The following is a 27,714-nucleotide window of genomic DNA, read 5'->3' as shown; positions in this document are numbered from 1 at the left end:
CGCACTGACACAAATCTTAGTAGGCATCCTCAGGACCTTGACCTGAGGCTATGCAACAACTTATGATAGCACCACCTACTGGTCAAAATTTACAAGGACAGGTGGCAGCCTCGGGCCACGTCTCAAGCTCTGTCCTCCCACCACCCATCGAGATGCTCTAATTACTTCCATAGCCATGAAGGCCAGCGGGGAGAAGGAACAGCTGGCCATGATTCCCACTTCCAGATGTTGCCACGCTGTGGTGTAATCTAATGTTGTCAAGCATAGCTGGATGTCCTGGAAGTAGGCCTTGACGAGGCTTGTGAGAGCTACTGGGACCCTGAAGAACTCGAAAGCTGTCCAGGAACATGAAGGTCAGTTCCCTCCTTCCTGACAACCTGGATCTGATAACAGATGGTACTAGCATGTTCCAAGCAGCCAGAGATGCCTGATATCCTTGATTTCTGGATCGATGTATCAATCAAAAGGTTTTTTAGCAGGTATCCTGATAGCCGGTGAGTCACCACACTAAAGAAAATTTTGCCCTCAACATTTAGGAGGCTGATCTAGCGAAACTGGCTGATTTCTGATGAGACCATTTCCTATGGGATCAGGATTCCTCTGGCCCGCCACCAGGATGTTGGTATCTCCTGCTTGCACCATACCACCTTCATAAGCCTCCGGAGGAATTGCAGGATATCTGGTGCATTTTTGTAGAGCCTGTATGGAACTCAATTGGGACCTGGGGCTGATGAGGCCTTTGCTCTATGCACAATTTTCCTCACTTCACTCCATCTAGGTTGGCTGAAATGTAGTTGGTGTTCTGGTGGTTGGATTGGTGGCATATCAGGTGGGAGGGTGATCTCTTCATGCCGTCGGTGCAGAATTTTTTCAGTTGCTTTTCCAGGTCTGTCTTTGACACTGAGAGACTTCCAATTTTCTTCTTTATTATTGTCACATTTGGGGAGCATCCAGTGTCATATTTTCTTCACTTGTTCCATGGTATATCCAATGCCTTGGAAATGTTTTTTGTAACCCTATCCTTTTTCAACAGTTGTCTCCCATACCTGCTTGGTAAGCTCTTTGAAGCCCATTGCTTTTCCAGCTGGATATTATAAGAAGAGGTCTGGAAAATCCTATAGGAACAGCTGTATTTGATTTGAGTTTAATCAGCCACTTTAATTGATGGCAGATGTATACTAAATAACATTTAACATGAATTTGAAAGTGATTAGTTGATTCTGAACACTTCCACCTTCCGAATTATAAAAGGGTGTGCACATTTATACAAATGTTTTATTGGAAGGTTTTTTGCTTTTCCCAAAAACATCTCTGGTCATTTGTCCGTGATTTTTATATGTTGCAATTTCACAATAAAGGTGAAAAAAGGTTCGGACATATTTTTTTTTTTACATCAAAAAAAAAAACCTGCCATGTTAATAGGCGTGTGTGGACTTTTTACATAAACTGTACACTATGTTCAGTGTCAAATGCATTGTTAAAAGCATGCCGAGAATATTGGAATAAATTCTGAAAATGCACAACACTACATTTTCATGAGCTAGGCATTTTATGAACATAAAAAAATTTTACAGCCCATTTAGGAATACAAAATAATCATATACAATGTTAAATTAGTAGACACATGTTTAAAAATATATTAACCCAAGATAAATCAACATGATAGAAAAGAGGTACTGCATTCAGCTGGGTTTAATGTCATTTTACTGTTGAAGACCCAGTTGTCCAAGTTATTCAGAACTGTCTGGGGAGATGTTACCTTTGCTGTGTGGCACACCTGGATGAGGTTTAAATCATCCACATACTTCCAATTATTTTCAAAATTGTTGTCAGCATTGATCAGGGCAGGAAAAATAAGGGGCTCCTGTGAGTGCTCCCTAATCAAAATACCAGTCTTGATAATGTACTCTCTGCCTACAGCCAGACACAAAACTGCAAATAAATGGCATTCGTGCAGGCCAGACGCCTAGCTGCATGAGGCGTTTTATAGCCATAGTCGGGTAACTTTCATTAAAGGCAATGAATGGACAGCAGATCTTCCAGGCCTGTTGGGTCCAGATTGGATAATAGATACTCTTTCACCCAGAAGATTTGAGGAGGCAGAAGCAGGCTAGAGGATGAGCATTGTTACTTTTATTGCTTTTATTTTTCACTGCATGCTTCACAGCACAGTAATCTTTTCAATTTAAATTGAAAGCATCCCATACACCCACAAGCTAAGCAGAATGATCTCTGGCTATATCGTTCTCCTCTGAAACACCAGCTGTATCTTCTAGGGCAGGTAAAAGCTCACTGTGAGACAAACTATAAATAGAACATTGTTAATCATGAAAAGGTGGCAACGCTCATTCATTACCACCCATTTTCTCTGAGTCTGCCCTCCATTCACAAACTGGCTTGCATGCCCGTGTCCACTGACAAACACTCCCAAAACATAACTCAGAACAAGGAGCCATTAATCATCCGGGGCAGACTCTTCTACATGCATTTTTTTTCCAGATCAGCTAGTAGCCTAAATTTTGTTTTATTAATGCTGAGGTAACTTAGCTGTCAATGCATGGCATGATCAGAAAAAGTTGGATTTGGACTTGGATTTTGGGGTTCGAATTCGGAGTTCGATGGAGTAAGACGCGAACTTGGAGTCTCCTGCTGATTTCGATTAAAATTGTAATTAATTAGCGCTTTTTGGACATATAATATATTTTGACTTATTCTACTTCTTTTCCTTGTTTGCACTTTTAACTTGGTGGCTCGTTAAAATGTCTGGAAAGAACACGAAAACCCGTGGTAGCATTCAGACACAACTGAGAGCTAGGGTGCACGCTGCGAGCGAGCCCTCTTCTCCCTCTGAATCCACATCCACGTTGCCGAGCGGTGACCCTGACTTCGCCGCACTCAAGCTTGAGTTGCTGGCTTCACTGAGGAAGGACACTGCCGATATTTTTAAAAAGGAGTTCCAGGATATTCTCAGGGATGCACTGTCTACTATCCAGCTTGACCTGCAGGCCGTGAAAACACAGCAGGCTAGGGATAAAGTTGCTACCGAGGCTACCATATCAACACTGAAATGAGGTTCTGCGTCAACTTCGTGGTATTGAGGGTGCTCGCTATGGAATTCTTCACCCAGCTCGGCTTCGCATTACATATAACAGTGTTCAGAAGGACTTTATTTCAGCGGAGGAAGCAGGAGACTATGTTAAACTCTTGATATCGGGGTGAACTGCATCACCTATATAGTGGAGTATTTCTTTACTTTTCTTTTATTATTTTTTTGCACTCGACCTTGCAGCTCTACAGAATTCGGATTCTTATTGGAGATATTATCGATGCATTACTTTGTCTAGATTTTGTGGACTCACTCCTCTTAAATTTACGTCTGCATTAATGTGCTTCTCTGTTTTGTTGCTCTGACTGGGTTAGAGTTTCTGTTTATTTAATTTTATTAGTGTTATTTCCTCAACTTTACGTGCTACACTGTTATATTTTTTTGTTACAAGTCTTTAAAAGGTAAGGAGATTATATTTGTTAATGTGCGCAGACTATTTATCAGATTTGAAGTTAGTAGGGGACTTTTCTCTTACTGGAATTTTTTTTGTTTAGGTAATTTTGTTTGTTAGTTCAGCTTACTCTGAGTTGTTTTCACATTGTGGACAACTCTTGGTGGGAAACACTGCTGTCTCCCTTGTTTTATGGAGACTTTGGGTGTGTGTTTGGGGGGGGAGGTCCCACTTCGGCTCTAATTGGCTATTTATATTCCTATGGTTTACTTTATTTAAATGGTAAGTAGTAATATGGATCCCAGCGTAGCTGGGAAAGGCACGCCTTTAAGATTTATTAGTTGGAACGTCAGAGGGATGGGTAATCCTGTCAAGAGATCTAAGGTTTTTACACATTTGAAACATTTAAACTCCAATATAGTATTTTTTACAGGAGACACACCTACTTATTAAAGATCATTTTAATGATCTTGGGTGAGTCAAGTCTTCCACTCGAACTTGTCGCTACTTTAATTGACAAAAGGTTACAGTTTTCCTCCACTAACGTTATCACTGATGCGAACGGTAGATATATTATAGTTGCTGGTACTCTAATGCAAAGAGGCAAAGAGGTACTCCCTTATATTATATCTGAAGAGCAGAACGGTTTTTATAAAAGGGATGTCAATTGTTTTTTAATACCCGTACACTCTAATATAATTTATTCAAAGCATTCGTCTGTGATCCCTGAGATTGTGATTTCATTAGATGCCGAAAAAGCATTTGATAGGGCTGAGTGGGAATATTTGTTTGCAGTCTTGAGGAAGTTCGGATTTGGGGATAAGTTTATTTCTTGGATTAGCCTCCTTTACTCATCCCCTAATGCCAGGGTTCAGACAAACAACATCAAGGTTGTCCTTTATCCCCTCTGATTTTTGCTGTCGCTATCAAGCCGCTGTCTATTGCACTAAAATCTTCTCCCTTGTTTAAAGGAACAGTTCAATATGGTGTAGAATACAAATTGTCGCTATATGCTGATGATTTGTTATTGTATGTAACCGATCCTATTGCCTCTATGCCAGCTGTCTTGGGTGTTCTGGAGTCCTTCGGTGTTGTCTCTGGTTATAAATTAAATTTAGATAAAAGTGACTGTTTTCCTGTCAATACTGCAGCATTTTCTCGCCAACAGTCAGATTTACCGTTCCGATTTAGTCAGTCAGGTTTTAAATACCTAGGTATCAACGTGAGACGTTCTTTATCTAATCTTTTATCAGCTAACTTCACTCCCCTTATCTCAAAGGTTAAATCTAACATTCAGAGTTGGGGTAACTTACCCCTTTCTCTAGTTGGCAGGAGCAATGTCGTCAAAATGAATATATTACCGAAGTTTCTTTTCTTGTTCCAGCAAGTGCCTCTTTCTCTGCCAAAATCATTCTTCGATTCATTGGATAAGATAATTAGTACATTTATTTGGGGAGGGAAGCCACCAAGGGTTAGTAAATCTTTATTGCAGAAATGTAGACTTAGTGGAGGACTTGCATTACCCAATTTTCAATTCTATTACTGGGCTGCGCACATTCATAAACTTTGCTACTGGGTTAAATCTCCTGGATCTTCTTGGTCTAAATTGGAACTATCTTCTTGTAGGGAATCCTCTTTACCTGCTTTGCTTTACTCCTATTTACCTACAAAACTCTCCCTATATACTGATAATCTAGGTGACCTCAACACACTTATGACTTGGTATCAATTTAGATGGTGCTTTAAATTTGTAGGTGCATCCTCTTTGGGTCCTTTAGTCAACAACCATCTATTTCCTCCATCGTTTTTGGACTCCACATTTTCAGTGTGGTATGACAAGGGTATTAAACAAGTTAGAGATTTGTATGCCGATAGTGTGTTTGATAGCTTTGCCAATCTGGCATCCACTTATGACCTCCCTGTGACGCATTTTTTTCGGTATTTTCAAATTCGGAATTTCGTTTCTAGATGTTTTCCTGATTTCCCCTCTGCACCTCCTGAACAGGCTTGGGAAAGCTTGTTTTCAAACAATCCACATCAGAGAGGAATGATTTCTAGGATTTATGATTTTATTCTGGCGCTAGGTAGTGAGTCAAGTAACAAAATTAGGAATGCGTGGGAAACGGAGTTAGGAGTACAAATAAGTGAGGAGTGTTGGGAACATGCTATAGGGAGGGTACAGTCTACCACGTCTTGGACTTATACAGTTTAAAGCTTTAAACAGAGTCCATCTGTCCAAGTCGAGACTTTCTGTGATGTATCCGGATCTAGAGGACAAGTGTGATAAATGCCATGGCTCTCCCTGCCATCTTGGCCATATGTTTTTCTTCTGCCCTGATCTCCATGGTTCTTGGTCTGGTTTCTTTACCATCATGTCCACTATTCTCAGGGTAGATTTAAAACCTTGCCCACTGATTGCTGTATTTGGGATTCCTGATGACTCAGTTCCATTGAGCTCGATACAAAAGGATGTTATTGCTTTCACATCCCTTATAGCAAGATGTTCCCTACTGTTGCATTGGAAGTCTGCTAAATACCCATCTATCTCCCAGTGGCTAAAGGACGTGATGTTTTTTCTAAAACTCGAGAAGATAAGGTATACAATGAAGGGTTGTAAGGACAAGTTTTTTTATATATATAAATGGCATCCCTTTATAGTATACTTTATGGAGTTACAGACACTTCGCACTTAAATTTTTGTGCCTGTTGTTGGGCCTTACAATATCTATATAACCAGCGATAGTTATTGGGTAGCCATGATGAGCCGGGGGGGCAGGGGGCGGGTACTTTTAATTTTGTTTTCCTATGTTAGTATAAAAAGAAAAAAAACCTGTGAATGTTTACTGCTGTTTGTTGCTCAATTTGTTTTTTTTTTCTTCTCAATGGAATATTTGGGAAAGGGAGGGCAGGAGAGAAGAAAAAAGGTGATGTTCAGCAGACATGTTTGGTAGACGTGTCCAGCAGAAATGTTCAGCAGAAATGTTTAGTTCAGCAGAAATGTTCAACAAAAATGTTGTTCAGCAGAAATGTCCAGCAGAAATGTTCAGCCCAGCAGAAATGTTCAGTTCAGCAGAAATGTTCAGCCCAGCAGAAATGTTCAGCCCAGCAGAAATGTTCAGCCCAGCAGAAATGTACAGCAGAAATTTTCTGCAGAAATGTTCAATAAAAATGAAACTGGAAGGAAAAGTTGGATTTATCATAAATCTTGCCTCAGTGTTATCACTGTTTGAAGGACTACCAGACCGATAAAATATAAAACTTTGGATAACGTTTTTGCTTCAATAAATAACCTTATCATTTTAAACTGTATTTTGTGTTTAGTTAGGTTGCCATTGTTTTAACTGAATTTTTTTTTAATTTCTGAAACAATTTACTATGAGATATACACAAAAACAGAAGAAATACTTTTTCACAGCACTGTATATAGTTAACATCAGCTAACTATATTAGGAATGCCCCTGAAAAATTTCTGAAAACTGAAGAAAAAAAAAGAACACATTTTGACTACACAAAAAAGATTAAATAGGCCTACCATGAAGTTTAAAATCCAACACTTAAAAGAATTTTAATGGCAATTATAATTATAATGATTTAATATTATAATGATTTAATACACTGTTTGACCTGCTCTCCTGCACTGGTCAGAAATTATTCATGGTTTCATGACAGACATTACACAAGTGATTTGCAAAAGGATTATATCGACAATGTACTGTTATGTTTCTTAATGTTCAGTGCATCTATCACCCCCTTCTGTTGCATTACAAGATTTATTTTCCATGTTGTTTTATTAGGGGCCAAACACGGATGGTGCGTTTGCATCCAATTGTTATTCTACATTTAATTCTTCTTCTTCTTCTTCTTCATCATGATCACCATCATCTGGCTAGGGTGTCTATGGCAGCCCATAGACAAAATTTCTCCAAACTTTTTACCAGATGGCTGATTGGGGAATTTTGCCATACTGTTTGGGCAAGGCCTAAAGAACCTTCTGACCAAACTTCCACCAAGTGCCGCTAATGCTCTAGCACCACTACTGGGTCAAATTTGGGCCTAATTTGGAAGTACGTTTACTGTCATAACCTTTGAATTGTGTGTCCAAAATTTAAAAGCCAGGCAACCCTGGGTTCCCTGGGTCGAGATGAGTTCAACACACCCTGTGACGTAAATTTCTGCCATTTTTTGAACAACTCAACCCCCCCCGCTACTCCCCCTACAAAGATGCGTCTGAGATGCGTCTGAACAAAAGTTATCAAAGGAATTTTGATATTCAGAACTGTTCTTCTGTAATGCACTGGCAAATGCAAACAACAGGATGGGAGGGTGTATCTCAGCAATGCATGTAAGTATCATGGAACTTGATAAGCATCCACAGGACCATGCCCTGAATGTATCCAAGAAGTTTTGTGACTGTGCCACCTATAACAACTTTAATGTTTTTTTATTATATAACTTGAAGAATTTGTGCTAAATTCAGTTATTTTGTTTTATAATTCCCTGGAGTATGCTGAAGTGAATGCACAACACCATCTGAAGTTCAAGTATACTTCCTGTCGACCATCGAGGATTTTGCTAAAACTGTTTTTTTCGGCCCTCCTCCTACAAAATTTTGTCCAGTCATCACCAAATTTGGCACACATCATCTTCAGAGTAAGCCTCACAAAGATTATAAAAAGAATTCTGAATAATCAAATGGTTTGTCCGTAATGGGCCAACGAATCTGACAGCAAAGCCACCAAAAAGGAATGAGATTGTATCTCAGCAGTGACACTAAACTTGGTAGGCACCTTCAGGACCATGACCTGAGGCTATGCAGCAAACCTTGTTAGACCACCACCTACTGGTCAAAAGTAACAATAACATGCTAAAAAATGCTTACAGCTAACTGACATTTTTGCTAATCCTCCTCCAAATTTAGTAAAGTAAGTAAGTAAATTTTATTTATATAGAACATTTAACACAGCAAACCTGACCAAAGTGCTGAACACAATAAGAATATCAGAATATCTTAAAAATCTGCTAGGTGAATGTGGTGTAAGAAGAACTTTGAAATAAGGAGCTTGATCATTAAGAGTTTTAAAGACAAACAACAGAATCTTAAACTGGATCCTAAAATGGAGCCAATGGAGCAATGCTAAAATTGGGGTGACAATCATATTTCTTTGCCCTGGTCAACAGACTTGCAGCTGCTTTCTGAACCATCTGGAGACAAGCAAGAGATGACTGAGGAAGACCCAAGTACAATGAATTACAATAATCTATCTGCAATGTGATAACCTTCTCCAAATCTTGGAAAGACAAAAATATTCTAAATTTAGAAATAATCCGTAATTGATGAAAACTATTCTTAACGACTGAATTTATTTACTTGGTTAAGAATAATTCTGAGTCTAGGATGATACCAAGGTTCATAACCTGGAAAGACATTTGAGGGGAAGTGATTATGACGCTCATTAATGAGACCATCTCTCAATCTCGGGGGACCAAAAACAAAAATTTGGCTCATATCATCTTGGGATCTGTAGCAAAGTTATCAAAGGAACTCTGATATTCAAAACGATTTTCCCATAATGGACAGGCAAATGCGTGAAACTACAAATCATTCTTGAATCCCTATCTATAGTTATGGCTCTGCTTTCCTGTGATGCCAAATGCAACAATTGATGTGTATCTGTGAATGTGCGGCTCACAGGGTCTTGATTTTAGCCTGCAAAACGTAATACTAGGCAATAATTTGACAAGCTTTTTTTTTTTTTTGGGGGGGGGGGGGGGGTGGATTTTCAAGTTCTCAAAAAACTGGGATGTGGGACTCATGGTGAAAAAGTTTGAATATGTTTGAAATAAAGAATTAACTGACCTGATCGAGGACAGCATCCAGGGTGCTTAGCAGCAGGAAGCCACGGCCTTGAGCCAGGTACTCTCCCAGAGCCACCATGTGACCCTCCTCCTCTTCCTCCTCACTGGGGGCCTCTGTTCGCTGAGCCACCACACTACACAGCTGGTGAACATCTGTCAGAAATTCCCTAGCCAGTGTGTTACTGGCACCACTCATGTCTGAGCTAGAGTGAGAGAAGTAGTTGGATAGACAAACATAAAAAAAATACATTGAATAGAATGAACAAATTAATTTAAACTTATCATCAAATTAGTCAGAACCACTTTTCGAGACCTGCTGTTATTGAAAATTAATCAACAGATTCAGATTCAAAAATTAAACAGCGCTGTGGTAGAGTAAGTTCTATTTCACCTCTCCTAGCCGCCTGGACACGTTGTGTGCATGAACACACAACCTTTAACACAAAATCATGTGATGACCATACAATGTCTGCCAATCCCTTTTCTTCTTATCCACTTTGTACACGACAAGTATTTTCATAACAGCTTATGCCTATAGTCAGAGCTATAGCTACCTTGTCTTCCACAAAAAAAGTTTTATGGACTGAGAAGACTAGACAAAATTGACCTCTACCCAAGTGATGGAAAGGCGTGGAGAAAGTGTGGAAAAACAAAGGATCTGCTCATGATCCAAAAAATATGACCTCATTGGCCAAGAAGGATACAGAAACAGTCTGTCTGCAAAGGATGAAAGGGCATTGGGGGTTGAATGTCTGCAGGTGGATTGACAATACATGCGGCACTCAAAGAGTTGGATGGTGCGATTCTACCTCTAGGTGTAGGTAGCAGCGTTTTGGAAGCATGGATAGAAGAAATGTGGGTGGTAGATGGGGTGTAACGCCGTAAACCTGTAGAGAGTTGGGGTGCTAGCCTGTCTGATTTTCTGTATCTGACTCTCCCATTTTGTGTCTCTCCGCAGGAAACAATCTACAACCCCCTGCTCTAGCTTCTCCAGGAACCTTTGAAAATAGTCCTCCATCTGAATTAATCTAGCGTCCACTGTATCCCTGAATCTGGTTTCCCGGTTAAGTGAGCCGTTTATGGATTGTTTGAAATCTTTGTCAAGTTGTTCTCTAACGGCCAAAAAATCCACTTTTCAGTTGGTCACAATCTGCCTGCAGTATTTGTACATAACCCATATTCTGCATATCATCATCAGCATACTTCTCAATGTCAGAAATGTACAAAGAAATTAACATGGAAGTTATTTCTAAAGTAGGATTGTGTCATGTGACAAATAGGCCGGCTGAAAAATACACAACCTCATCATTAGCCATTGCAACATTGTGTGAGACAATATTTACACCATGAACAGAATGAACATCAAAATCCTTCATATTTTTCTTTATTTATTTTTTAACCAAAGCAAATATAGACAAAATAACAGAGTTAACTCACCGGGAACACCACAGAGATTACACAAACAAGGGGGTTCTTAAACTCTCTAAATACAGTACAGAAGTGGCCTTTAAGAATGTGCGTTTTTTCACGCGGTATTGCGATTCGTCGCATGCAATCACACGGGTTACTACAGGCACGGCTAAGAATTTAAATTAATTTGTTGTGTTTCACACAAAAACCACCAGGTGGTGCATGGAAAAATATACTGTAGCTGAACTCAGTGATAAAACTTATGATAAACCTAATTTAAACAAGTTTCTAATTACAAGAATATGTGAGCATGATCAAATCTCGTAGTACTGGTACAATAACTATAGTATTTAAATTTTATATATATATATATATATATATATATATATATATATATATATATATATATATATATATATATATATATATATACACATACACACACAATATTATATTATATTATATAATATAATATAATATATATATATATATATATATATATATATATATATATATATATATATATATATATACACACACACATATATATACACACAGTGAGGGGAAAAAAGTATTTGATCCCCTGCTGATTTTGTACGTTTGCCCACTGACAAAGAAATGATCAGTCTATAATTTTAATGGTAGTTTTATTTGAACAGTGAGAGACAGAATAACAACAAAATAATCCAGAAAAACGCAAGTCAAAAATGTTATAAATTGATTTGCATTTTAATGAGGGAAATAAGTATTTGACCGCCTCTCAATCAGAAAGATTTCTGGCTCCCAGGTATCTTTTATACAGGTAACGAGCTGAGATTAGGAGCACTCTCACTGTTCAAATAAATCTACCATTAAAATTATAGACTGATCATTTCTTTGTCAGTGGGCAAACGTACAAAATCAGCAGGGGATCAAATACTTTTTTTCCCCCTCACTGTACATATATACACACACACACACACACACACATATATATATATATATATATATATATATATATATATATATATATATATATATATATATATATATATACATACATACACACACATATATACATACATACATACATACACATATACACACACACACACACATATATATATATACACACATACACACACACACACACACACACACACACACACACACACACATACATATATACATACGCACACATACACACACACACACACACACCCCTGCATCCGGAAAGTATTCACAGCGCTTCAATTTTTCCACATTTTGTTATGTTACAGCCTTATTCCAAAATGGATTAAATTCATAATTTTCCTGAAAATTCTACAAACGATACCCCATAATGACAATGTGAAAGAAGTTTGTTTGAAATCTTTGCAAATTTACTAAATATAAAAAACAAAAAAAAATGCACATGTACATAAGTATTCACAGCCTTTGTGCAATACTTTGTTGAAGCACCAATTACAGCCTCAAGTCTTTTTGAGTAAGATGCTACAAGCTTGGCACACCTATTTTTGTGCAGTTTCTCCCATTCTTCTTTGCAGGACCTCTCAAGCTCCATCAAGTTGGATGGGGAGCGTCGGTGCACAGCCATTTTCAGATATCTCCAGAGATGTTCAATCGGGTTCAAGTCTGGGCTCTGGCTAGGCCACTCAAGGACATTTACAGAGTTGATCTGTAGCCACTCCTATGTTATTTTGGCTGTGTGCTTAGGGTCGTTGTCCTGTTGGAAGATGAACCTTCGCCCCAATCTGAGGTCCAGAGCGCTCTGGAGCAGGTTTTCATCAAGGATGTCTCTGTACATTGCTGCATTCATCTTTCCCTCGATCCTGACTAGTCTCCTAGTTCCTGCCGCTGAAAAACATCCCCACAGCATGACGCTCCCTCCACCATGCTTCACTGTAGGCATGGTATTGGCCAAGTGATGACTGGTGCCTGGTTTCCTCCAGATATGACGCTTTCCATTCAGGCCAAAGAGTTCAATCTTTGTTCAATCTTTGGTCTGAGAGTCCTTCAGGTGCCTTTCGGCAAACTCCAGGTGGGCTATCACGTGCCTTTTAATGAGGAGTGGCTTCCATCTGGCCACTCTACCATACAGGCCTGATTGATGGAGTTCTGCAGAGATGGTTGTTCTTCTGGAAGGTTCTCCTCTCTCCACAGAGACATGCTGAGACATGCTAGAGACAAGCTCTATCAGAGTGACCATCGGGTTTTTGGTCACCTCCCCGACTAAGGCCCTTCTCCCCCGATCGCTCAGTTTGGCCGGGCGGCCAGTTCTAGGAAGAGTCCTGCTGGTTCCAAACTTCTTCCATTTATGGACGATGGAGGACACGGTGCTCACTGGGACCTTCAATGCTGCAGAAATGTTTCTGTACCCTTCCCCAGACCTGTGCCTCAATACAATCCTGTCTCGGAGGTCTACAGACAATTCCTTGGACTTCATGGCTTGGTTTGTGCTCTGACATGCATTGTTAACTGTGGGACCTTATATAGACAGGTATGTGCCTTTCCAAATCATGTCCAATCAACTGAATTTACCACAGGTGGACTCCAATCAAGTTGTGGAAACATTTCAAGGATGATCAGTGGAAACAGGATGCACCTGAGCTCAACATTGAGTGTCATGTCAAAGGCTGTGAATACTTATGTACATGTGCTTTTTTTTTTGTTTATTATTTTTAATAAATTTAAAAGATTTCAAACAAACTTCTTTCACATTGTCATTATGGGGTATTGTTTATTGAATTTTGAGGAAAATAATGAATTTAATCAATTTTGGAATAAGGCTGTAACATAAGAAAATGTGGAAAAAGTGAAGCGCTGTGAATAATTTCTGGATGCAGTGTTTTTTTTTATATATATATTATTTCACTCTGTGTGTGTGTGTGTGCGCGAGAGAGAGAGACATGCTCGCTTCTCCCCGTTCTCTAGGATGCTAAAAACGTGAGCGGTTGTTGTGTCAGACCACTTCAGCGCATCGCAAGGTTCGCGACCGAATTATACATCATTTAAATCAATTATTAAAACTACATACATTCATTAATATTTAACAGTAACGGAGGAACGGCACAGAATGTAGCGAAGTAAAAGGACATTTCTGTTACTAAAAATTAACTTGGGTAAGTTCACACTATTATATAATAGTATATATGCATTACTTTTTATAGATGCACAAAAAGTACTGAATTAATTACAGTCTTAAATTAATAATAAAAACCGACTTTCACAGCACCTTGTCGTTTCGGTTACTCACTGTCTTTAGAAATATTGTTTTACTTATGTTTACTTTTGATCATAGTGTTTTAATTAGACATTACAGATCTTACTTGCATTCCCACTGTGTATCAGCACATCTACACCGCGCGTGAGGAGCAACGCGGCCTCGTTATTAACACATCACTTCCGTTATAATAAACAACAGAATTTACACTGATACAGCATATAATGACAATAAACTTAAAATTACCTTTTAAGCAACTAACAGCATCACCACTGTCATGCTTCCGTGCTACACAAACTCCGCTTTGTAAAGTTAGATCTTCTCCGCAGTGTTTAATATATTATATGCTCCCCTGCCTTAGAGGACTTGGAGGTCACACACGTTCTTCCTCAGTCACTTGATGATTTCACCTCTGTCTCATGGTGACTGAGGTCATGTTAGGAATAAAAGTTAACAGTGATATAAACAGTAAACTAAAGAAAGTTATCGTCGGTGACTCTGCGTCGCATTACGTGCGTGTGACGTCATGCGCCACTGACTAGAAAGCAGCTTATACTTTCGGGTTAGTAAAAAATCCTCTAGTGTTCCATTTTAGATGATATTGCCTTTCTAAAATTCATATACTAGATGGTAGACAGTGCATAGGCTAAGTGAATAGTACGTCATTTGGGACGCAAGTTTAGTATTTATTCTCCGAAGCGTGTTTTCGGAAGAGAAGTAACGTAGGGAGTAAATGTACCTCGTATCATGCACAGACCAACTAATCAATAATGAGATCGTTGACAATTTTCATAATCGATTATTATCGATTAGTTGTTGCAGCCTAAACACAAGACCAAAACAATACAGAAGAGTTCCACTGAGAATCTGTTTGGAAATTGAAGCCAAAAAACAACATCCACCCAACATGAAGAACCTGGAAAAAATCTGCCAGGAAGAATGGGCGAAAATCATTCCCAAACAGTGTGCAAAGTTGGGAGGAACTTCTCAACAGGCTTAAAACTGTTACTGCTGCAAAGGTTGGTTCTACAAAATACTAGTCTGAAGGGATTGAATACTTTTTCAAGCAGCATTTTTCAGATTTTTGGTTTGCAATAAAAATCTGGAACAATCTGTGTAGTTGTCATTTATAATTCAGATGACTATGAGGACTTAAGGGGATTGGATACTTTTGTAAGGCACTGTACATAGACACATACAGTGCATGCATACATATTGTGCCTGCCTACCTACCTACCTACCTAACTGAGAAAAACAAATTCTGGTTAGATCAATGGAGATTATTTTGCCTGACTTGTCACTTTTTTAAAAAATTTCAAACGCACAACTGTTTGTTGAAAATATGAACAATACAAATATACGGGAGCTATAAAATTAATAAAAAACAGAGAATAAACTGTGCTTCTATTTCATTCCTGTACTCCACAAACAACTGATATTATTCATCTTAATCTAGAATCCTCTGTGTGACGGCTGAACTCGTGAGGGACTAGCTGTTATGCAATACATTTAAAGAGAACACAGGACCTAGCCTGCTCCAGTCATCTGACACTGACACAGAGAGGCTTACGGTATCACTTTAGCCTGTTATTCCATCCTCCTGACCAGGAAGATACACTATTTCCTACCTCTTCACTGAAACAAGCACACAGGTCCAATAGTTTAGTTTGTGACTCATTCCATGTTCAATTTTCATGTTTTAAAAAATGTTGCTATTGCATTTAGATGATGACAAAGGTTCTGATTTACAAATATTAGTTCTGATTTACTCATCTTAAGGCCTATGGAAGAGAGGAGATATAAGAGGAGAGGGCACAACCAACAACATAAAAAAGTAGCAGTATTAACTCAGCAGTTAAGATTTTGTGATGGTAACTGGAGTTCAAATCCTAGAACTGCCAGAGAGCCACTGCTAGATCCTTAAGGACTGCCCTGATTTCCTAAATTGGCACACATTTGATGCACACTTGTTTGATGCAAGAGTATATGCCATTTGTAAATACAGTTGTAAATATACAGACATAATCTGATCATAATTGTGAAACAATCATAATCTCCATATAACATACACACTTAAAGACACAACTCTAAATATGACATTCAAATACCATAAACAAGACATTTTTCCTGACTCACCTCCCTTCTACAAGCATGGTGGAAGTGAAGAACTCAAGTGCACATTCATTTTTCACTGCTTAGACACCAACCTCCACCCCAGCACATAGTTACTACTATTGCAATATGTACAGTTGCTACAAATCATTCTATGCTTTAGTAATGAATGAATTTTCTGTCCTGCACTTCAAATTCCATAAAATTGGAAAGGCAAATGGATGCTTTCCAGATCTGGGTGGGCAGTGCATCACATGAAAGCATGTGATGTCACATGATACTCAATCTTCCTCAAGGACACATCATTGGTGGCTCAGAGCAATCTTTGTATCACAACACTGAAGTGAAGATGTGCATAAAAATGCTACAAAGAGCCGATGTCCTCACTGCCTGTTTTCTTCCACATCTCATCAGTTTTGTACAACAAAAAATAATAAATCAGCAAATAACACTATTTCCAGCTAAACTGGTTGCCATAAAAATAAATCTTGTACAGTGTCCTCAACTATTATTGTCACCTTTGTTAAATATGAGCAAAGAAGGCTGTGAAAAATTGTCTATGCTAACCCTAACTTTTGATCTGTTGTTCAAAAAAATCACAAAAATACTCTGCTCTCATGGATATCAAACAATTGCAAACAAAACACAGGTTTATTAAAAAAAAAAGAAAAAAGATATATGTTAAATATACGTGTGCCACAATTATTGGTACCCTTTTAGTCAATACTTTGTGCTACCTCCCTTTACCAAGATAACAGCTGAGTCTTCTCCTATAATGCCCACTGAGGTTTGAGAACACATGGCAAGGGATCTGAGACCATTCCTCCATACAAAATCTCTCCAGATCCTTCAAATTTCAAGGTCCATGCTGGTGGACTCTCCTTTTCAGTTCACTCCACAGGTTTTCTATGGGTTTCAAGTCAGGGGACTGGCATGGCCATGGTAGGACCTTGATTTTGTGGTCAGTAAAACACTTTTGTGTTGGTTTTGATGTATGTTTTGGATCATTGTCCTGTTGGAAGATCCAACCACGACCAATTTTAAGCTTTCTAGCAGAGGCAGTCAGGTTTTCAATGGAGTCATTGATGTCAATTTCAATGGAGTCAATGGTGCCAGGTATCCTAACAAAATGTCCAGGTCATCTAGCAGAAAAACAGCCCCAAAACATTAAAGAGCCAGCACCATATTTAACCATGATATGGATTGTAGTTTTTCGAGACTTTCTGACCCCAAGACATGACTAAGTTCTGCAGTCCTCCAGATGTGATCCTGGAAGATTTTTTGGCAATTTGAAGCATCCTCTTCACAGTGCGCTGAGACAATATAGACAAGTGTCCTCTTCCAGGTCTGATTTACATCATATTTACACCCCTGTGAAACAGGAAGTCATGGGTGAACAATTTCCTGTTCCTTGTCACCCAGGTGTACTAAAAATATTTTTAAATATCAGTGGGAATATACATCAAATATCTTTCTAATATGAATTCATAGGGGTGCCAATAAATGTGGCACACATATATTTAACAAAGATATTTTTATAAATAAACCTGTGTTGTGTTTGCAACTGTTTGATATCCATGACAGCAGAGTATTTTTGAAAATATTTTAACAAAATATCAAAAAGTTAAACAAAAAAAAAGACAAATTTTCACAGCCTCCTTTGCTCATATTTACCAAGGGTGCCAATATTAGGGGAGGTAATATAAGTCAATGTAATTCTCAACTATGATTGGTTAAAAGGTTTTAAATTCTGTTCTATAACAGCAGCTCGAATAGTGCCAGCTTTAAAAGTCTGTGGGCCAAGCCTCAAAAATGTATACTATATGGCAAAAGGTTTGTGGACACCTGACCACAACACCCATATGTGCACCTTTCTGTATGCTGTAGCATTACAATTTCCCTTCACTGAAACTAAGGGACCTAGCCAAAACCTGTTCCAGCATGATAATGTCCTTGTGTGCAAAGCAAGGTCCATAAAGACATGGTTTGCCAAGGTAGGCGTGGAAGAACTTAAATGGCCTGCACAGAGCCCTAAACCTCAATCCCACTGAACACCTTTGGGATGAATTTGGAAAGCCGACTGTGCACCAGACCTTCTCACTCATCAGTGCCTGACCTCACTAATGCTCTTGTGGCTGATCCCACAGCCATGATCCAAAATCTAGTGGAAAGCATGCACAGAAGAATTGATTAGAGTATTATAACAGCTAAGAGGGATTCATTCTAGAATAGGATGTTCATATTTCAAGCACATATGACTATTATGATCAGCTGTTCCATAAACTTTTGGCCATATAGTGTGCATTTCATGAGCTCATCTATGATACATCAAGCAAAATCACACAAAAAACATACCCTAAACTAAATTATTACACTTGAATACCAGAGCATCTCAAGAATATCTTTCACTGCAAAATACTTTCTTTTTTTTTATACCTCTAATATATAAATATATATATATATTTATATATATACACACATACACACACACATACATATATACACACACACACACACACTGGCTCTACAGCAGGGGTCTCAAACTCTCAGCCCACGGGCCACTTCAGGCCCGCCTTCCCCCTCAGTCCAGCCCGCGACGGGATGTAAAAAAATATATATATATATAATCTCGCCCGCCAAATCTAATGATATTTTATAGCAGTTTCATGTCAATTCAAGCTACCATTTTGAAATAATTAAAATAAAAACACTATTCAGTTTTTTTTAAATGTATTTCGTTTGTTATGGCAAAGGTCAAAGTTGGCCAAAATGCACGCAAGGTGCTGAAGAACAAAGATGTCGCTGTCAAAATCAAAACGTAAGGTGGGTGATGAACACAGACTGTTTCAAGAAAGATGGACTACCCAGTGTTTTTTTTTGTGGAGTTTAATAGAAATGCTACCTCCCTGAAATGCAAGGGAAAAGTTGCAGTTTTAAAGGAATATAATATCAACCGTCATTATTGGACTAAACACGGAGAGCAGTACGAGAAGTATGAGGGAGATGAGAGGGCAACACGAGCCACGCAGCTACAGAAAGGATTTATATCTCAGCAGAAAGGATTTATATCCAAGTATTTTTCATAAAGCCAAAAAGGATGCTGCAGTCGAGGCAAGTTATGTGGTGAGTGAATTAATCGCCAAAGCCGGAAAGCCATTCACTGAAGGCCCGTTTCTGAAGGACTGCATGATGAAAGTTGCTGATATTTTATGTCCAGAAAAAAGAGCTTGTTCAACAATATAGCACTGTCGGCTAACACAGTGGCGGAGCAGATCAGCGAGTTACCAAGTGACATTTAGGATCAGTTGCGTGATAAAGTTAAAGCTTTCACTGCATACTCTGTGGCGCTTGATGAAAGCACAGATAGAACTGACAATGCTCAGCTCACAATTTTCATAAGGGGTATTAATAAAGTTCAAAGTGAAAGAAGAGTTGCTAAGTTTGTGTCCAATGCACAGCCGCACCACATCCAAAGATATATTTTCCAGGAGCTGTGTGTAGCGTTTGAGCGTACTCGTTTACCATGGAGTCGACTGGTAGGCATTACAACTGACAGAGCCCCATCAATGACAGGCAGAAAAAACGGTCTGGTTGCGCTGGTACAAAGAAAATTAGAAGAGGAAAAAGTAGGTCCAGCAGTTGTTCTGCACTGCATTATAGACCGACATGCACTGTGTAGCATGTGCCTGAAATATGAACATGGCATGTCTGTTGTCCTGAAATATATTAATTACATCCGATCCAGGAGTTTGCAGCACCGCTAGTTCAAGGCCTTTCTGCAAGAAATTGAGTCAGCATATGGTGATGTACTTTACTTTACTGAGGTGCGCTGGCTCAGCAGGGGAAATGTCCTGAAGAGATTCTTTGAGTTTAGAACAGAGGTGAAGAGATTCATGGAAGATGGCAGAATGGATGTTCATGAATTTGATGATCCAAAATGGGTGATGGATTTTGCATTCCAAGTAGACATAACACATGAGCTAAACATACTTAACCTGAAGCTCCAGGGTCCAACAGCTTATGAAAACGTGGAAGCCTTCTCCATAAAACTGAGATTGTGGAAATGTCAGCTTTCTGCAAAAAAACCTTAGCCATTTCCCATCATGCAGATTGTGGAGGAGGGCACATCATTCAGTGATGATAAATATACAACTGCTATTGACAACCTACTGAAGGGATTTGAGGAGCGCTTTGCTGATTTCAAAGCACACCGTGACACTTTCCAGCTGTTTGCAGACCCCTTCTCAGTTGATGTGGAGAGTGTCCCAAGTGTGTTGCAAATGGAACTTATTGACTTGCAGTGTAACAGTGAACTAAAAACTAAATTCAGGGAGGCACAGGGAAAAGCAGATCTCATTGGACAATTTCTGAGAGACTTACCTCCATCCTTCCCAGAACTGTTAAAAATGTTCAGTCGGTTAATGTGCCTTTTTGGAAGCAGATATCTGTGTGAAAAACTTTTCTCAACAATGAACTTTAATAAATGCAAGTACAGGTCCAGGATTACTGTTGCCCATCTAGGAGCTGTACTTAAGGTTTCGACTACAACCTCCTGGATCAGGGCAAATGTATCTCAATTGTGTGACAAGAAGCGCTGTCAGGTGTCTGGCAAGACTTAAAACAAAACAAAAATGTGTGTGTCTGTGAACTATTACATTTATGTTGAAATTGGTACCAAGTTATTGTTATGGTATTGTTATGGTTATGTTTACTACTACTAAATTTGTTTAATAAAGTATGTTGTTAATGGTAATAAAAAAAAAGTACATTTTGAGAATATTGCACGTCCTTGGAGTACTTTAATGCTCTTGAGGCCCACCTACGAGTACCAAAAGTGGCCCAAGGGCAATTTGAGTTTGAGAGCCCAGCTCTACAGCATTTCTTTGCATGTGCCTAAGACTATTGTACAGTACTAATATATATATATATATATATATATATATATATATATATATATATATATATATATATATACATATACACACACATACACACACATATGCAAGGAATATGCAATCAAATGTTATGTCGTTTACTTCAATGCACGTTATGGCTACTTGTTCCTATACTTTTGCTCACCAAAGAATTTGGTGGTCTGCCTATATTTTATATATATATATATATATATATATATATATATATATATATATATATATATATATATATATATATATATATATATATATATATATATACACACACACGTCCAAAGATAATGTAACTAAATGCATGTGGAAGAGGAGAACAGGGAGAGAAAAGTATTGGAATGGCATCTCCACCAAAAGTTTTGGAATGGCAAGGCCAATTCTTTTGTTTTTTTCTATACATGAGGAGACAGGGGGTTTCAGATCAAAATATGAATATAAGACAACAGATCAGAATTTCAGCTTTTGTTTCCTGTAATCTGCATCTGGATGTGTTAAACAACTTGGAACATGGCACCTGCAGTGGCAGACGACCAAATTCTTTGGTGAGCAAAAGTATAGGAACAAATAGCCATAACATGCATTGAAGTAAACGACATAACATTTGATTGCATATTAATTGTTCACAATAACTGCATCAAACCGGTGACCCAGCAACATCAGCAAACGGTCACATTCTATTTTTGGTGATTTTCCAGGCTTGTACTGTAGCTCATCTTCTTTCCGTTATTGTTTGTTTTGGGGGTTTCTCCCTTCAATCTCCTCTTCAGGAGGTGAAATGCATGCTCATTAGGCTAAGGTCAAGTGATTGATTTTGCCAGTCTAAAACCTTCCACTTTTTCCCCTTGATTAAGTCCTTTGTTGTGTTGGAGGTGTGTTTTTGGTCATTGTCTTGCTGCATGATGAAGTTCCTCCCAATTAGACTGGATGCATTTCACTGTAAATTGGCAGACAGATTACTCTGTAGTCTTCTGAATTCATTCTGCTGCTACCAACATGAGTTACATCATCGATGAAGATTAGGGAGCCCATTTTAGAAGTAGCCATGCAAGCCTAATCTTGACTGATGAGCTTGTATGTTTTGAATCATGAAGAGATCCTTTATTTCTCCACACTTTGGCCTGTCCATCACTTTGGTAGAGGTTAATCTTGGTGACTCAAGTCTGTATCTCTCTTGAAATTCCAATCTGGCCTTTCGATTCTTACCGTTGATGAATTGCTTGCATCTTGTGTTATGGCCTCTAAATTGCTGCTCTTGAAGTCTTCATTCAAACAGTGGATTGAGATACTGTCACCCCTGCCCTGGAGATTGTTGAGGTCACTGACTGGTGTTTTCACTGCTCTCATAATGTTTCTGTTGTCAGCTGATGTTGTTTTCCTTGGCCAGCCTGTTCGGTCTGATTGACAGTAGACCAGTGGTTTCTTTCTTTTTCAGGACATTCCAAAGTGTTGTACTGGCTATGTCTAATGCTTGTGCAATGGCTCTGATCAATCTTCCCCCTTTTCTCACTTTCAAAATGGCTTGCTTTTTATCCATAGACAGTTCTATGGTCTTCATGTTGGTTTATCCTTTTTTTAAACAACAAATGCAGTTTTCACAGGTGAAACCCAGGGCTGAAACCAAGAGTAGACATTCAGCAGTATTAATTGTTGAAACAATCAATCTAACAGGGCACACCTGGGCAACAAGAAACACCAGTCAGTCACATGTTCCAATATTTTTGATGACATGGGGGGGGGGGGGGGGGGATTAAGGGTTCAACAAAAGGTACGATGTTCTATGTTGTAACACTGGTACTTGAATGTTTGTGAACCCTTTAGAATTGTCTATATATCTGCAGAAATATGACCTAATCTGGTCATAAATATAACCTAATCTGAGAATATGACCTAATCATCCGATTTTCCTAAAAGTAGGCAAACATATCCCGATTAAATAAATGAGACAAAAATATTATATACATTGTCATTTATTTATTGAGGAAAATGATCCAATATTTCAAATCTGTGAGTGGCAAAAGTATGTGAACCTCTAGGATTATGCGTTAATTTGAAGGTGAAATTTGAGTTAGGTGTTTTCAATCAATGGGATGACAATCAGGTGTAAGCATCTTTCTCATTTGTAAGTCGCTTTGGATAAAAGCATCTGATAAGTGAATAAATGTAAATGTAAAGTGAGCACCCTGTTTTATTTAAAGAACAGGGATCTATCAAAGTCTGATCTTCATAACTTTGTTCCAAAAATTTATCCTGTGTCCTAAAGGTCGGTTAAATGGCATCCAATAAAATCAAGCTCTCTCAAATAAGTTGTTTGATACTAAGGGGTTGTTTTACAAAGGTAAATTTGTTAAACAGGCATGCATCATGTGTGTGAGAGTCCAAGTTCATGTGTATTGAGCTAAAGGGGGTAATGCAGAAAGATGTTTAATGTCTGGGAGTACACAACTGTTTTCCATAGGACAGTAGTAAGGTTTTATGCCAAATGCCAAAATTGCAAAAAAATCTCCAAGTCACTGTAAGAAAAATCCTTGTAGACAAAAGAGTGCTTACTGAAAAGGCAGAAGATCTTTTGAATGCTTCTACGTTTGAATCCAGCAAGGCCAGCAACTTAAAACTTTAAGGCATTGCAAGAAAAACAATTGCATCTTTAAACAGAGATACTTAGATTTAACAGGAGGAGAAAGTTCAAGAATTGGAGAATGAGCTTGAATTTAAAAGCCTAGAACAACAGTATGATTTGAAGAGGAGCAAGAATAACAGTATGATCATGGTAATATGGAAAAAGCAAACATTGAACATTGAAATGTGGAAAAGAAATAACACGAGTAATTAGACTGAGAATGAGGGGGAAAAATGCCTTAAAAAACTTAAGTTTAATATAGAGAAAGCAAATTTCTCCACCTGATCCTCCTCCTTCATCTCCTGCATCTCCTCAATCTCATTCCCACATTAATAGGAACATTCAATTAGTGCCATTTGATGAGAGAGACATTGAAATGTATTTCTCCCAGTTCAAAAATGTACGCATTGGATCACTGTCTTGCTGTATAATCCAGTTGTGCTCGAGTTTCATCTTACGGAACATTTCTGGAGTTCCAATTTTGGCATAGTGTATTAGTGGGTAAGACCATTTAACCAACTTCTGCTGTTGAAAAGGTTCTATTTAAAGGCTGACTTGATTGAACAGGGTTTTCAGTAATCAGGCCTGGTTCCATCTAGTCCAGCTGAGCCCCATTATGAATGCAGTTTCATAGATTTGGGGAATTAGTAACTACGGGGGCAAATACATTTTCACACAGGCCCAGTCGGTATTGGATAACGTTTTTGTTTAAATAAAAAACATTAGCATTTAAAAACTGTATTTTGTGTTTACTCAGGTTGCTTTTATGTTATCTTAGATTTTGTTTTAGTTTCTGAAACAATTTAGTATGGAGATACACATGAAAACAGAAGAAATCAGGAGCAAATACTTTTTTTTCCCACAGCACGTTATCCCTAATTTCAATGGATTTTGTGAATGAAGTGTTTACATGCAACACATTTCAAATTAAAACAGGCATTTTCCAGGGGTAGATAGGGTATGTAGGAAATCAGAAATTGGGAAAGAGAATATTGTCTTAACCTGAAACAGGCAATCGGATTTGTGGTGCTTACATGATTCATTACTAATTAGAATTTTACCAAATACTGATTAATATTGAGGTCTTCCATTACCAATGGGAGATTTCCTAGTTGGTCCTCGGTTCCTTTTCACGGCAAGTGTTTGAAGATCATCTTTGCCACTGCTTGGGTGTTCCTCGCAGTCCTTGGTCATTGTAATGAACACCCAAGCAATATATATTCAGAGCTCTTGGCTATTGCGTTCTTGACACTCTGAATATCTGACCATAGTTCTACTATGGCCTGTAACTCAGATTCTCTTTACCTATCCTTGGGGTGGCATCTCTGATTGTTATGATCTTTTCTGGTCTACTATCTCGGTTTTACTGTCCTTCATTTTGACAAGAGTAGTAGTCATTCCTATCACTTTGGTGATTGCACAGCTTGTAGTGGGTTTGCCTTTCCATCCACCCCATTGCCCCAGAAGGGTATTTGGTGAGAGCACTTTTGAGGACCTTTTGCCTGGCCACAATTAGCAAAAGGGATCTCAGAGCCTTCCAGGGCTGAGTGAGAACCTCCGGTGTTATGTGAGTAATTGGGGATTTTCTTCCCCATTTATTACCAGGGTGATCCACTCTCTCAGATCATTTGTGCCATCCTTAGGATGTCATGCATGGATGGGTTGCCCTGTTGGGTATAAAGGGTTACATGTGTCCATACAGGTGTGAAGGTTATACAAGAAGAGAGACTTAATAGCGTGACCTTTTTCAAGGCCAGGTCCATTTCTTCCTTGAAAATATATGAATCATAAACAATTGTAAAACTCACAATGATGCTCACTGCAATCATGTTTGATGTTCATCTCATAGCGAACATGGTAGAAGATTCATTAGCAAAGGATTTAACTTTTTTTGGCTAGTATATCACAAAGCAGGTTAAAGCTATTGTGAACTAAAGCCAACAATGTCTCTATAAGTGTGTGTACTGTTCTGGAAGTTGTGTTTCAGAAAATCCTGAACCAACAGTATTTCTCATTGCTATTATTTTAACTCAATGACCATGAGCAGAGAGCTTACATTTAACTGTTTATGACAGACCTCCTGATTAAAGCTTTAACAAAAAAAGATTGGTATCTGGATCGGTATCAGTCGTAAAAATCCTGATCGGTGCATCTCTAATAACACCATTACACTAAAGCACTTTGCATCTGACGGGTAAATGAACTCACAAAATCACATCCTATATGAGATTATTCAGATAAATACACAATATACGCAGAGCAGTTCAAGAACTGACTCCAACCCAGAAACATGACAGTGGGAAATGTCTAATAGTGTAGCTTTAAATATATTTAAGAGGAGCAGACTTCAAAGACTGAACATTGAGGTTTACTGTATTTGTTTACAAGGTGGAACAGGTTAACGGGTTTTTTTTGTTCTGTTTTTTTTTTTGTTGCATACAGCCTTTAAAGTTAACTGAAAATATTACATTTAGTTCATCAGAAAGTAAATTAATTTGTCATCGTTCACACTATGTTCCTAAATTCTGTAATAATTGACAAGCTCAAGTTTTCTTATGCCTACTTGTGTGTTATATTGTGGCACATTAATGTGCCTAAAAAAAAAACCCTCAACTTTAACGTGCTTCAAAATTTTTGACTGCGCTCCTAAATTTTTGTAATTAGGAGCACAAGTGCTCATAAAAGAAATTGTTACCTTACAGCCCTGAAACTGGTTCTCACAATTTCCTTCCCAAAAAAGTGGATGAAGATTCATCCACAGAGTAAATCCGTATTACGGAAAATGTTTTAAATCAAGTTTGGAAAAGTTATTGGAAGCTTGGTGATGGTGACGTTGAAGTTGAGTGACCGTGGTGTAGTTCGTTTATAGCACATGGTTAGCTTTTTATTTCTGGTGATTGTATTTAGGCTTCAAACTTCATAAAAGTCGTGTTCATCTGTGAAAATGATCTTGATGCACAAAACGTGTTAGTGTTGTAAACTTTTGTTAATCACAGAGCTTATTTTTTAAAAATAATTCAAAAGTCTATGTGAAAATCCTATCCGGTTTTTGTCGAGGGAACCAGTGTGATGCTAACTTCCGGGTTTCGGTACAAAATGTCATCATCCCTGCACCACTCTATTGGGTGATTTGTCAGCGTCTCTCCTCCTGTATACCCTGTTATTGCCTTTTCTGCAGACGACTGAATCCTTTTCATTTGGTTGATGGCATTTTTATTTTTACTTAACCTATAATTTGGGTACAATTTTATTTATAATTTGCTTCTACGAGATGATTCACTAGAAAGACCAGTCTAAATTGATGCAAAGATTTGTACATTAGCAGGAATGTAGCAAAATATTGAGGTTGTTTTACAGCGTTCTGTTTATTTAAATGTGAAAGTGCAATAAAAATATGTGGTCCCTAAAATCAATTAATAATCGTGATAAATAATCAGGATCTCAAGATTGATCTAAATAATCAGGATCATCATTTTGGCCATAAACGTGCAGCCCTAATTTAAAGACAATGTGTTTAGAAGAATGGGCCAAAATCACACCCGAATACTGCAGCCTATTAATTTCCTTCATACAGGAAGCATCTTGAAGCTGTCATTACAAACAAAGGCTTCTCCACTAAGTATTAAATAAATTTCAGTTAGCGTATTCAATACTTTTTTCCTGTGTCATTCCGCTTTATTACACATAACTTATGGACTTTAATGTTGTGAATTCTTAATAAATAACAAACAATAAATAAATAAAAAGCAGAAAACCATGGAAAGGGAGTATCAGAGATTAACTCAAGATTTCTTGAGTTAATACTGATGTCTGGTGAAAATTTCATGTGGGTAGCCAAAATATATTTGCTGAAAAAAATGTTGACACATAAATAACTTCCCCCACTGTAAAATGTTCATATAACTTAGAATTCATATAGACATTTACACACCTTTTTTTTTATTTTTAAGATTCCACTCTGCTTGCTCAGACCACTCGCTCAACCCAGAATGCACTTTGTGATACACTGGTTTGAGAAATAAGCAATAGTGTTGACGGAAATAAAATAACGAATATCAAATATTCTTTTTCAGTTACTGCCTTTCATATAAG

General features: G+C 38.1%; 1 protein-coding gene across 8 annotated transcripts in view; it reads right to left on the bottom strand.

The window, feature by feature from the left end:
* The window catches only part of lyst (lysosomal trafficking regulator), a 227,188-nt gene that overhangs the window by 171,177 nt on the left and 28,297 nt on the right, over window positions 1-27,714 (bottom strand). For all 8 annotated transcript variants that reach the window (XM_053679574.1, XM_053679575.1, XM_053679573.1 and 5 more), the window contains one exon: window positions 9,355-9,556. In XM_053679574.1, the coding sequence (XP_053535549.1) occupies window positions 9,355-9,556 (202 nt within the window). The remainder of the gene's footprint in view (window positions 1-9,354; window positions 9,557-27,714) is intronic.

Source organism: Ictalurus punctatus, chromosome 3, assembly GCF_001660625.3.
Source record: "Ictalurus punctatus breed USDA103 chromosome 3, Coco_2.0, whole genome shotgun sequence".
Lineage (NCBI taxonomy): Eukaryota > Metazoa > Chordata > Actinopteri > Siluriformes > Ictaluridae > Ictalurus > Ictalurus punctatus.
Note: the sequence above shows the minus strand (reverse complement) of the source record. Positions and strands in the feature narration are given on the sequence as shown.